The 11,746-nt window shown below is 55.8% G+C and overlaps 1 protein-coding gene across 3 annotated transcripts; it reads right to left on the bottom strand.

The window, feature by feature from the left end:
- Positions 1 to 7,112, bottom strand: WNT10B (wingless-type MMTV integration site family, member 10B). Of its 3 annotated transcripts, none has more exons than XM_014548643.1 (7): positions 5,769 to 7,112; positions 5,300 to 5,509; positions 4,500 to 4,579; positions 4,289 to 4,408; positions 3,901 to 4,163; positions 1,834 to 2,213; positions 1 to 1,222 (listed from the first exon to the last, which is right to left on the bottom strand). In XM_014548643.1, exons 4-7 carry the CDS (start codon positions 4,360 to 4,362, stop codon positions 764 to 766), a joined length of 1,176 nt encoding a protein of 391 aa, XP_014404129.1. In that variant the 5' UTR covers positions 4,363 to 4,408; positions 4,500 to 4,579; positions 5,300 to 5,509; positions 5,769 to 7,112; the 3' UTR covers positions 1 to 763. The 3 variants fall into 3 exon arrangements, with proteins under 3 accessions (XP_014404129.1, XP_014404128.1, XP_005877410.1); XM_014548642.1 differs by lacking the exon at positions 4,500 to 4,579 and having other exon boundaries at positions 5,769 to 5,897; positions 7,001 to 7,112; XM_005877348.2 differs by lacking the exon at positions 4,500 to 4,579 and having other exon boundaries at positions 5,300 to 5,443.
- Between the last annotated feature and the right edge of the window lie 4,634 nt (positions 7,113 to 11,746).

Here is an 11,746-nt window from a genome sequence, read left to right as displayed (position 1 = left end):
CACCAGTCCAGTAACTTAATTTATTTTAGTTATAAACAGGAACCAAGAACAAATCTCAGTACAATAAATTATCCATTCCCACCCCTCCTGCTAAAGAAAGAAAGAGAGGCTCAGAAAGTTGTAGGTAAAACTCTTCCTTTGGAGGCTCCCCTTTAACATCTGAATGGGGGGGGGGTGGCGGGCAGACAGCTTCCCTAAGGGCCTGGACAGATGACTCTGAGAACTTAGGGGAGAGCATCCCCCCTCAGCACTCTGTTCCATCCCTAAGAAAAACCTCTCTACCACTGTTTCCCATTACCCCACAAGAGGGGCCTCAGGCTGCAGTAGAGGAGTTCATGAACAGCAAAGAGAGTGAGTGGTTTCTTTCTGGATATAGGTCTCATGGCTCTACACAATGCCTGGGGCTAGCCCTCAAAGGAGAAGAGTGGTCAAACTATAGGGACTCCCCAGTTGAAAGGAGTATGAATCCGAGTTAAAGGCCCAGGGTTGGGGAGAGGGGGACAATACAGTGCATTTCATCTTAGCCCATCCAGGTGTTTAAGGAGTAAAAGAGGGGTGACATTTTCCCCCCCTCCAAGGCCTTTCAACTGTGGGGGAGAAGGCCACACATGACAGATTCCACCTGACCCGCACCCCATGCCCAAAGGTGTTTCCAGGTAGATACTTTGAACTTCCAGGGGCCAAGATTGACCGTGGACAGAAATTAGAGCAAAAGGCTGAAAAGGCGCCCCTCCCCTTCCCCAGCCTGCTGTGAGGCTGACCCTCACTTACACACGTTGACCCACTCTGTGACCTTGCACTCATCACACAGCACATAGCAGCACCAGTGGAAACGGCAATGACAGCGCTCAACTCTCGTCTGCCGGAGCACGTTGTGCCCACGGCCACAACACAGGCTGCCACAGCCATCCAGCAGGCGGCTGGTCTTGTTGCAGGCCCGGCCACGCGTGCCTGGGGAGCCCACAGTGGGGTCTCGCTCACAGAAATCAGGAGACTTCTCAAAGTAAACCAGCTCTCCTGAGAGGCGGCGGGGACGCAGGCGGGGCTGGAAGGCTCCGGAGTTGCGGTTGTGGGTATCAATGAAGATGGCCCTGCCCAGTCGCTCCTTTAATGCTGCCCCCACTGCCCGGAATTCTGGGGCTGCCCTCCAGCAGGTCTTGAACTGGCAGCTGCCTGAAGTGCCATGACACTTGCATTTCCGTTTTAGGTTTTCAGTTACCACCTAGAGCATCAGAGGGGGGAGAGGTGAAGGAAAGGGCAGTAAATGGATAGAGCACAGAGACACAGAAGAGGGGAGGGAACAGGGAGGCAAAAGGAGGGACAAATAGAGGCAAGAATGACCAAATGATTGTGGAATATCAGAAGAAAAATAAGCTGGTTGATAGCCCAACTCCCTCATTGTATGGTTGGAGAACTGAAGCCAGAGCAGAGGGATTTGCCTATCTTCAGTCACTAGCTGGATAAGTCCAGTTGTCCTGACTCCCACTCCAGTGCTCTTTCCAGAGTGAGCGCTGCTAAAATGGGGAGTCTGGGCCCAGAGCACCCCGAAATTCCATAGGGAGGAAAGCTGTAATAATAGCTATCATGTAACAAGCACCTGTCAAGGACGAGGGACTCTGCTGGGGGCTCTATTTACTAGCTCTCTCTTAATGACATTGTAAGGCAGGTATCCTTAGACTCTTTTTACATATGCAAAACGGAGGTTAAGTCACTTGCTCAGGGCTACCCGGATGGTGACAATCACTCATCATATCTCATCCTCTTACTCTGCTATGCCTCTCAAACTGGGGCCAGGCCGGAAAGCGAGAGACCCAGGACAATTTGCACACGTACCTGTCGCCCCACCCTGTTGTTGTGGATTCGCATCCGTGCCTGGATGTCCCGGGGAGCTTCCCTGGAATCCAAGAAATCCCGAGAGAACTTCTCTCCAAAGTCCATGTCATGGTTACAGCCACCCCATTCCCATGTGTCCTGGGGGCTGGGGCTGGGGCTGGGGCCTGGGCCAGGACCCGGGCTAGGCAGGGAGTGGGGAAAACTTTTGCCCCGGGACAGTGCCTGCAGCTGCAGCAGTTTGGCCCTCAGCCGATCCTGCTCGCCACTCCCCTTCCAGCCACAGCCGCAGCTCACCAGCTTGCCCAGGCTGCAGGCTGTAGCTACCGCGTGCATGACGCCAGCAGCCAGCATGGAGAAGGAAAAGGCACTCTCACGGAAACCTGGGGATAAAAGGGTGTGACGGTGAGGGTAAGGTTGACAGGCAGCTGAGAGCAGGGAGGTAGAGGGAAATAAACAGCCATCCTCCAATTCCAGAAATTCCTAACTGAATCCTGACCCTGCCGTTACTAGCTGAGTAATTTGGGGGGAAATCCTAGAAGAAAAGGGGGAACTGAAAGCGCAGAGCCTCGGTTTCCTCATCTATAAATTGAGAGGATGAGGCCCCTTCTTGCTCTGTAAGTCTGGGATTTTCAGGTGTGGATGAAAGAGCTAGCCTAGAGGGAAAGACCCCTGGGTTGGGAGACGACTAAAAGGGAGTCCCCGTGGTCTTTGAAGATGTGTTCACTGAGTTCTACATCTGAAAGCCTTAGAAATTCCCCAGCCCTGCAGGGAGCTTGGGTGGGGTGGAAGCACAGGCAATAGGGGTTCGTTTTTTTTCTTCTTCGGGGTTATTTTAATCAGCATTTTAACCAACCTACCCTCTACCACCCCCAAACCTCCAAAGCACTGTAGCTGTGGCGCTGTCCTTCACCTTTCCAGTTTCTAGTTTTATATTTGTCCTTAAGGCTGCTCTTTAAGTTTATCCTAACCTGCTATTACTCTATAAAATGCTGGGAAGGGGAGAGAGGTGGGGGTGATTTCCCTAAGGCCCTCTTAAAACGTTGGCTCCTTTGTTTTTGTTTTTGGGGTCACAGAGGCTCAGGATGACAAGCCTTCCCCAGCCTCAGGTAGATATGCTTCTCATTTGGGCATCAAAGCCTTCCCCCTACAACACGTCCTGTGAAGAAAGAGGGGATCCCTCACTTCCTTTTAGGCAGGGGCTCCCTGGAACCCTGAGAGACAGCAGCTCCTTAGGGGCCAGGCCTTGCCCACCTCAGGATGCAGGGCTCCTGGCTCAACCTCCTGGTCCCCCCCAACCCCAGCCCTCCAGGGGTGAAGCTGTTTGCACACGTCTTGGGAATTCCCCCGCAGATGGCAGCTGCCTATTAACCCTGTAGTCCCCGAAGTACTGCCCCCAGCCTTAAGCTGAGCCCAGGGTGGATCTTTACTCTTCCTAGGTGTAAACTCGAGCATGGCCTGGCGAGAGGCATTGATGCTTCCCAGACCAGGCCGGCAGTGACCTGTTCTCCACCCCTCCAGCCAGTTCTTCACCTGCTCAGGTGAGAGCCACCTGGGGCCCCCACAGCACAGAGGAGGGGGGCTGCTCCCCTGCTTCAAAGCCATCAGGGTCTTTGTTCCCAGTCTCAGCTCCTGGGAACCCCAGCAATTAGGAGAGTAGATTTAACCCTTAAACGGTTGGGGGCGGCCCCCCTCCTCCACTGAGGTTCTGGGGACACCAGCCTGGGCTTGTCCCTCTGAGAGGGAGGAGGGTGAAATTGGGGGCGTGAATGGGGGGCGTTTGAAGCTTCCAGGGCTGGGGGCATCTCGCTCACAGGTGCAACCCAGATCCAGCAGGGTGTAAGCAGGAAGGGGGGGGGGGGCTTAGAGTAGGGGAACACGGACCCAGCTGCCTTGCCCGCAGCGAGCAGGTGGAAGCCAGAAGCGCAGGGGCCCAGACGGGTGGCCAAACCCAGCTCCTCGAGGCTGTCGGGGGAATTCCCGGAGAGGCCCCTCCCGAGTCGTGAACCGGTCCCTTCCCGCCTCCTCTCCCCTGGGCCGGCCCCCCAGCCCCGGCCCCGCCGGGCTCACCGCGCTTGAGGATGGCGCTGTGGTGCGGCAGGCGGCCGCCACCCTCGAGCGCCGAGCAGTTCCAGCGCTGGTCGCGCAGCTGGTGCTGACACTCGTGGACCGCGATGTGCAGGCCCTGCAGCGCGGACGCGGTCACGTCGGGGCTGCGCAGGCACAGCCCCAGCTGCCGCTTGCTCAGGCCGGACAGCGTCAAGCACACGGTGTTGGCGGTCAGCGGCGGCTCGCCGGGCAGCTTCAGGCCCAGGATCTCATTGCTCAGAGCCCTGGGAAGCGAGAAGGCGTCGCTGGGTCTGTGGTCCAGGCCTCGCGCCCCCTCCGAGCCCTCCCGCCCGCCGGGGCGGCGCTTCCACCCGGCCGTGAGGTGGGTGGGGTGGGGCTGGGTGCTCACCGACTGCAGAGCGCCAGGACCAGAAGGCCCGCGAGGCCCCAGGGCGGAGGCCGCGGCCGGGGCTGCTCCCGCATGTCGACGCCCGGGCCCGAAGGCCCCGGTGGGCAGACCGGTCAGGGACTGCGGGGCAGGGGGGCTCAAGGAGGGCCCTGGGGCAGTGGCTCGCCTGCCCCCCCCCCCCAGGATGCCCAACTTCGAGCTCTTCACTCACCAGTGTCACCCCACTGGCCCTTCTCGTCTCTCCCCAAACGACACAGTAAGAATCACCCCCTGAGTCCCAGGCTCTGGGCCCTGGAGGAAGAGTCGAGGCTTCGCAGCTGGGACTTACTCGAGCGCCCAGGAGGGACCCACCCACACACAATGCCAGGCGCACAGACACACGCACAGTCACATGCAGACACACAGACTCACAGACACCGCTCCACCGCCTCGCCCACCGCTCCCTCTTCCAGGGCCCCACGACTCGCTTCTCCCGCCCAACGCAGCCTCACGCCCTCCCAGAGCTGGGAGGCGGGATTGGGAGGGGGTTCCCCGCCACCTACAGCCGGCGGGTGGGGGTGGGGAGAGGGTCGCCTCCAGGTGCCGTCGAGGGCAGGCAGCTCGGTAAGAAGGGCGGAGGAACGGGCTCCCCACCGGCTCCACCAGCGGGGAAGGAAGGGAGCCTCCAGGTGCGGCCACGACGGGCAGGGGACCTGTTCCGGCCCGAAAGGGAGCGCGCGGTGCAGGCTGAGTCCCCTTCCTCGTCCGCCCCAACGACTGGTTCCTGCCTCCCAGCGTCGCCCCTCCGGTCCTCACAGGTCCCAACCTCAGTCCCCACCCCTGCGCTATCGCGTTCAAATCTGGGGGCACTCCTTTATTCGCTGGCTCTTTATCTCCGGCAATATCTCTGGCTCTCTCTGCATCTCTGCGCCCCCGTGGGCGGATGCGTGTCTGACTACCCGTGTGCCTGTCTGGTCCCGGCGTGCGCGTCCCTGCCCTCCCCGCCCTCCCCGCTCTCCCGGTTCCGATTACCTCCAGCGGCTCCGGTGCGGGGTCCACGGCCGGCGGGGTCCGGGCGCCTGGACTCGGGCTGCTCAAACCGTGGGGAGAATGCGTCGGGTTCTGCCCCCTCGGCGGAGCCGCATTCTTCCAGGGCAGGGCCACTCCTCTTCGCCGCTTTCCCAGCGCCGCCGCGGCCGCCGGGAAGAAGGGAGGGAGGAAGGGAGGGAGTGATCGAGAAAGCTAGCGAAGAGGGCGAGCGAGGAGCTGGGGACTCTGGCTCTACTCGAGCGGAGCTCCCGGGGCGGCTCTGCCACGGCTGACAGAGCTGCGGCCCCTCCCTGAGCCTGGGGCATCCCCACCCCGCTCCTGGCACCCCCCGCCTTGACCCGGGGAGCGCAGTCGCTCCCCCTCCTCCCAGCCTACACACACACCCTCTCCCCCGACGCCCGGGTTCAGGCTCTGCCCCACTGAAGGGGGAGGTGGCCAGAGTTCCTCTCACCTGCTCTGGAGTCGCCAAAGCTGCAAGGAGGGTGCGCTGACCCAGACTAGAGAGCCGGGACCCAGGTTCCAAGTGGTCATTTTTCTTTGCCTCAGTTTCCCCACAGAGCGCTGGATGGCTGGAGGATGCCTTTGACAAGACGAAGACAGAACTGAGAACTAACTTCTCTCGTCGGACAGTTTCCTGTAGAGCCCTCAGCAAGAGCGCACCACGGGGCACTGGGAGCCAGCGGGAGAAGCTCCCTTCTGGGTGGCTGGGCTTCCACCCACCTCCGAGCTTTGCGCCTGCCCCTTGGGAGGGGTCAGCTTTGGTCTCAGAGTTTGGTCCCAGCAGAGGCTCCTGTAGCCCCAAAGATCTTCAGCCTGCCCCGTGCTTCCCTTAGCTTGCAGGCATCCTTGTCCAGAGGTCTCCTGCCCTTCCCAGGATCCCAGGTCTGCACTCTGGGTGGCCCATATTCCTGCTCCAGGCTCATAGACTTGCTTCACATGAAATGAGGAGGACCTAAGGACCCCAAACTTAGCCCAGCCCTAGGACAGCCAGGGAAAGAGCCTGATCTTGGGGTGCACAGGCAAAGCAAGCTACCTTAGGGAGCTCCAGTGGCAGTGAAGGGGTTAGGTGCCACTGCACTCTTGCCTGACTCACCCTCCCAGCTCTAACCACTGTGGGCTATTTTTGCCAGAGAGGGGCCCCAGGCTTCCCAGCCGCCCCCCCTGCCCCTGCCAGACCGCAGCCCAAGGAACGGCTGGCCCTTCGATCCCAAGGCTGGCACGCTGACTCAGAGACAGGCCCCCCAGGGAAGCAGAGCCACGGGGCTGAAACCCACATCCACAGTCATCTCTTCCTTGGTGGTGGCCATGCAGCTCTGCTGAGCAGCCAGCCTCCAGCCTGCGCTTCTGGAGTCCTGGCCCGTGCTGCAGGGGACACTGCTGTCTAGGAGGCAGAGCAGTCTGGAGAGATCAGAGATTTTTATCTGGTGGGATATTTATTGATCACCGTTATGTGCCAGGCCTGAGCAAGCTGGAGAGGTATGAACGCTATGGTTCCTGCCAATGGACAGCTGTGACCACAGAGGGTTGCTTTTTTTTCTGCGTTCCCACCTGAGGGAGGTGGGGGGAGAAGGTATCCTAGCGCTCTTGCCTCTCCTTCCTGTTTAGGGGCCAAGAACCAAACCAAGTGTGGCTTTTGAGGCCATCAGAATCCACAAGACCTATCCCAGTAGCTTTCATCCTTACACCTGGATTTGGTGATTCTTGCCAGTGTCTTCATCCTTCTTCCGGCATGTCAGCCTAGAAATCCACACAGGTCCCTGGAGGAGGGGAATGAGGTGTCCTAGTCCCCTCTTCTCCCATGGGGATCACTTGGGCATGTGTCTCTGAGACCCCCTCAGGTTTTGGATTGTATCTTCTGGTTCGGTCCTTGTCAGGCTGCAATATAGTCAGATGCCAAGGAAGAGCCAGGGTCAGAACCATCAATTGCAACTTCTCAGTGACTCCAGGGCTCCACAAGTTAGCCTGCCCCAAATCCAAAAACCCATACAGCTGGTCTCTCTTCCTGCAGAAGCCTAGCTCTGGGACAGGAGGCCAAAGGCAGGCAGACTGGGTGGCCTGAGCTGGCCCCCAGTGCCCTCAGCCCGACCGGCTGGCCTGAGCACTGACCCGCAGGCAGGCCGCTGAGGGTGGTGGGGCAGGCGGGGCCTGGAGAGGGCTGTGGGTACACACCCATTGCCTAATATCCCAAGCACGCGGCCAGCTCCAGGAAAGGGGAGGGGCGGGAACCAGAGAGACCTTGACAAGGGTTGGGGCCATGACTAGAGGGGAAAGTGAGGGGCTGTCATTACTTCAGGGAGGGAGTGGGAACAAGCTGATCCCCCTGCTCCTTGATGAGAAGAGTGGAGGGCTGCCTTCCCATCATAGGGATGGAGGGTGTAGCAGGATCTATCTGGGAAGGACACTGGGGCCCTGGAGGGCGGGGGTCAAAAAAGAATGGGGGCCTCTGGAGATTGGGGGATCCAGCAACTGAGGCGGTGGCTAAAGCCAAGAGCAGCCTCGGAAACCTCCTTCTCCTCCTCCCGCTGTGTTTGCCTTGGCCCAGGGTCCCGAGTGAGTCATCTATTGCTGAGCCGCTGATAGGGGCGGCCAGGCCCGGGGAACCCAAATTATAGGCCCAGGAGGGATGGATGCGCCCGCAGTGGTGAGCTCAGCTGTGCTGCCCACCCTCCTCCTCTCACGCCTTCTGCTGCAGCACCGTAGGCCACCACCTGGAGGCACCAAAGGGCCCGAAGCCCAAAGGCGCTGGACTCTCAGGAAGCCCCCACAGTCAGCAGTTAGCTCCAAGAGTGGGTGGGATTACCTTACCCAGAACTTTGTCCACTTCTCTACCAGAGGCTGATGCCTTCTCAGACCAAGGAGGTAGTGCCGCCTGCTGGTGCTTCAAAGGAAGGTAGGCTCCTCTGCCCACAAACTCAGCCCTGTTCCCCTGCTTCCTCCCCAGACACCAAGATTAAGGTAAAGCTCCTCTCCCCTCAGACATCTCTCTCCCGGGTTTCTATTCCAGAGGGCCGATTTGCTACTGATTTTATACTTCAAGCTTTTAAAATTCTCAGGGATCAAAAGTGATACAAAGAAAAATAGCACAGGGTAAAGGAGATAAGGGGATTTCATTTTATAGGGGGGGGCAGTGAGAAAACAAACCTATGGAGGTATCTGAGGAAGGGCATTTCAGAAGGCAGAAAAGCAAGTGCAAGGATCCTGCAACAGGAGCTTGTTTAGTATGTTCAAGGAATTAGCAAGGAAGCCAGGGTGGTGAGAGGGAGGAGCCCACCTGGGAGAGAGCAGTAGGCAATACAATGAGAGGACAAGCTAGGAGCAGGGTCAGATCATAAAGGGCTTTGTAGGCTACTGTTAAGATTTTGCCTTTTTCTTTGAGTGAGATGGGGAATCACTGGAAAATTCTGAGCAGAGAAATTAAATAATCTGACATTTGTTTTAGAAAAAAAATGCTCTGGTTGCTGTATGGAGAATAGACTGTGTGTGTGGAAAGGGCAAGGGTAGAAGCGCGCGCGCGCGCGCGCACACAAACACACACACACACACACACACACACACACACACAGCCACTACTGTGCACCTTCCGGCCCATAAGCACAAACTACCATGGTAGCAGTAGGGTGGTAAGAATGGATTCGATTCTGCATATATTTTGAAGACAGAAGGACAGGATTTGTTGATTGATTTGAAGTTCAGTATAAGAAAACAGATGAGTCAAAGATAACTTTAAATTTATTTTTTCCTGAGCAACTAAAGGAAGGATGGAGTTGCCATTTACTGAGATGAGGATGACTGATGACAGAGCAGGTTAGGGCAAGGGAAGAATCAGGAGTTCAAGTTTTGAGCATGTGCCTTTTTGAGATGCTTATTCAATTGTTAGATGTGCAAGTTCAGAGGGTCCAGAGATATAAATTAGGGAGCATGAGACTAGAGAGTTCACCAAAGGAGTGAGTGTAGACTGAGAAGAGGTTCCCAATTGAATTGGGGTACAGTCCCAATTTAGTTTAGAAATTGGTACACTAGGTGGAACCAGATAAGGAGACTGAGAAGGTGAGCAGCCCAGGAGGTAGGAATGGTGTTCCAGAATATTTCAAAAAGGAAGGTGCTGCTCCTGAAAGGTTAGTCAAGATGAGCCCTGAGAGTTGACTATAGAGCAACAAGGAGGTCAGGGATGGTTTTGATAGGAGGAGGAGCAGGTTCGAAGGTCTGATTAGGGTGGAAAGAGAGAATAAAGAAAAGAAGTTGGTGTTAGTGATTAAGGTAAACCTTTTCAGTTTTGCTGTAAAAGCAAACAGACAAATGAGGCAATCTTGGGTGGCAGTGTGGAGTCAAATAAGTTTTGGGGTTTTTAGATGGGAGATACTACAGCACATTTATATGCTGGTGACTATGGTCCAGTAGATAGATAAGTTGATGATACAGGAAAGAAACAGAGAATGATGGACAGAGTGATGATTTGATCCAAATAGAAATTTGGGCCAGGTCATCCATAATGTGACCCAGACCTGGAGCCCTCCTGCTCTTCCCTCCTATTCCTGGTGGGTGGAATACTGGCTTCTTCTTTCCTCTCTTTCCACCTCAGCTTGTCACAGTGGTCACAGACAGGGTTTTCCTTTCTGTTGGCCCACCTCCCACCTCCATTGGGGTTTTATCAATCCACCGGCCCAAAAGACTTGACCCAGGCCCCAGTGAGGAGAAACTCCTAAAGGATAAAGCTGCCTATGGTACATTGTCTATTTACTTGAGCCATCTGTGCTGGGTGCCCTCTGCAGAGACTACTGGTTTTTGGACCCTCAGAGAATGCTGGGTCAGTACACATGGTCCCTCAGGGTTGAATCCTTAGAGGAGCCAGGTACACTGTACTGGGCAAAGGGCCTGGAAGAACAATCCCCTCAAAAGTAACCTCCATTAGGCTTCATTTAGGTTAATACATATCTCATTTAAAATGCAAATGCCCCAGGAAGATCAATTAAACTTATCAGGCATTTATTCCTTAGAGTGATTTCCCTGCTTTGGAGGAGAAGCCTGGTCATTTCTAGGACTTGGAACTCTGTAGATACATTGCTCAGTGAGAAAGCATCCTAAAGGCAAAAGACATGAAAAAGAGAGCATCCAAAAGGGAGGCAGGAATCACAATCACTAGCAGCTGGTCAGGTGAAAAAGGCCTGGGCTTTGAGTCAAAATAGTCTGGGTTTCAGCCTGGCTCTATCATTTATTCACTTATCAGCTGTGTGGACCTTGGACAGCTACCTAATCTAATTTTTCCTCTGTAAAACAGGAGGGGATCCTCCCTCCTGCCAGGGGCCAGCGGTGTGTGCTGAGGGGACATGATAACTAGGCTGGCAGTGCCCCCCATGTCCTGTATAGGAAACAGCAGCCACTTCTTCAATAGAAGGCCAACGTGGTCTTGAACCTGAATTGGAGTCCCTGGGAGGGGAGAGAAAAGTGTACAACAGAGGCGTCTCCCAGCCTGGTTAGAATGGAAAGAACCAGAGTTTGGGGGCAAGACAGGAACTTGGCAGAAAAATCCAAAAATAATCAAAACATGGAAGCACAAGTTTCCTATTCTGGGTTCACTTTAGCCAGCGGCCCTTCTCTTCCCAGTCCTCCCCCACCACACATACACCTGACATCTATTCCATTGCCCTTCCTCCCGAGCCTAGTTCTCAGAGACTCAGACACTCCAGGCCTTGTTCATCTTGACACTACCTTGGTTGCTGGCTCAGACCTCTCCCCTAGTGACATGCACAGCTTGACACATACCACAGGATGACACACCATTGGATGACACAAGGTACACAGGGCAAGAGTGACACATATATGCATATTTAATCTCCCCATGCACACATTCACCCACCCATTCACCCACCTCCACACACAGTCCCAGACATTCTCTATTCCTCAGTCAACTGGGTCTCTCCTGACAGTAATTGCCACCTCCTTCCTGACACATAGAAGATGGTACACTGCCCCAGGTGGTGGCTGTGACAAGATGACTTGATGATCCCTCTGACCTGAGTCAAATCCCAAAATTCTTTAGAAAGGCTTCTAACATCCCTCCTTAAACCGGGGAGTTTCTGTACGTGAAAACACACAGGAGTGTGTACACTCAGAACACATTCGTGTGCATTCTCACACGCATTCACTTCTGCATTGTCCCACTTACACACACACACACACACAGCCACTAGTGTGCACCTTCCGGCCCATAAACACAAACTACCGCTTCTTCAGGTTTCTCTTCATGGCCAAGCTCTGTTTAGTCAGCTCGCCCCCAACCCACCACCGGGGATTTCCCTGACCACAGCCCCACCTCCACCCCCAGTCTCCCCCTTTTCCTTCCCTACCGAGCCAGAGCCATCGGGGGTTCCTGGGAGGGAAGGCGTCTCCCCAGAGTCGCTGCCCAGAACCACAGCTTTTCTTCCTCCACTT

The sequence above is a fragment of the Myotis brandtii genome, unplaced genomic scaffold (genome assembly GCF_000412655.1).
Source record: "Myotis brandtii unplaced genomic scaffold, ASM41265v1 scaffold517, whole genome shotgun sequence".
NCBI classification, from domain to species: domain Eukaryota; kingdom Metazoa; phylum Chordata; class Mammalia; order Chiroptera; family Vespertilionidae; genus Myotis; species Myotis brandtii.
The sequence above is the reverse complement of the archived record's forward strand: the minus strand, read 5'-3'. Positions and strand labels throughout refer to the sequence as shown.

What these genes read in the sequence shown, in the direction of transcription:
- WNT10B (XM_014548643.1), bottom strand. Translation starts at nt 4,362, where the DNA reads ATGCGGGAGCAGCCCCGGCCGCGGCCTCCGCCCTGGGGCCTCGCGGGC. An exon ending in GTCCTGGCGCTCTGCAGTCG is followed by an intron (nt 4,164 to 4,288) that starts GTGAGCACCCAG and finishes CTCGCTTCCCAG; the next exon opens with GGCTCTGAGCAATGAGATCC. An exon ending in ACAACAGGGTGGGGCGACAG is followed by an intron (nt 1,223 to 1,833) that starts GTACGTGTGCAA and finishes CTGATGCTCTAG; the next exon opens with GTGGTAACTGAAAACCTAAA.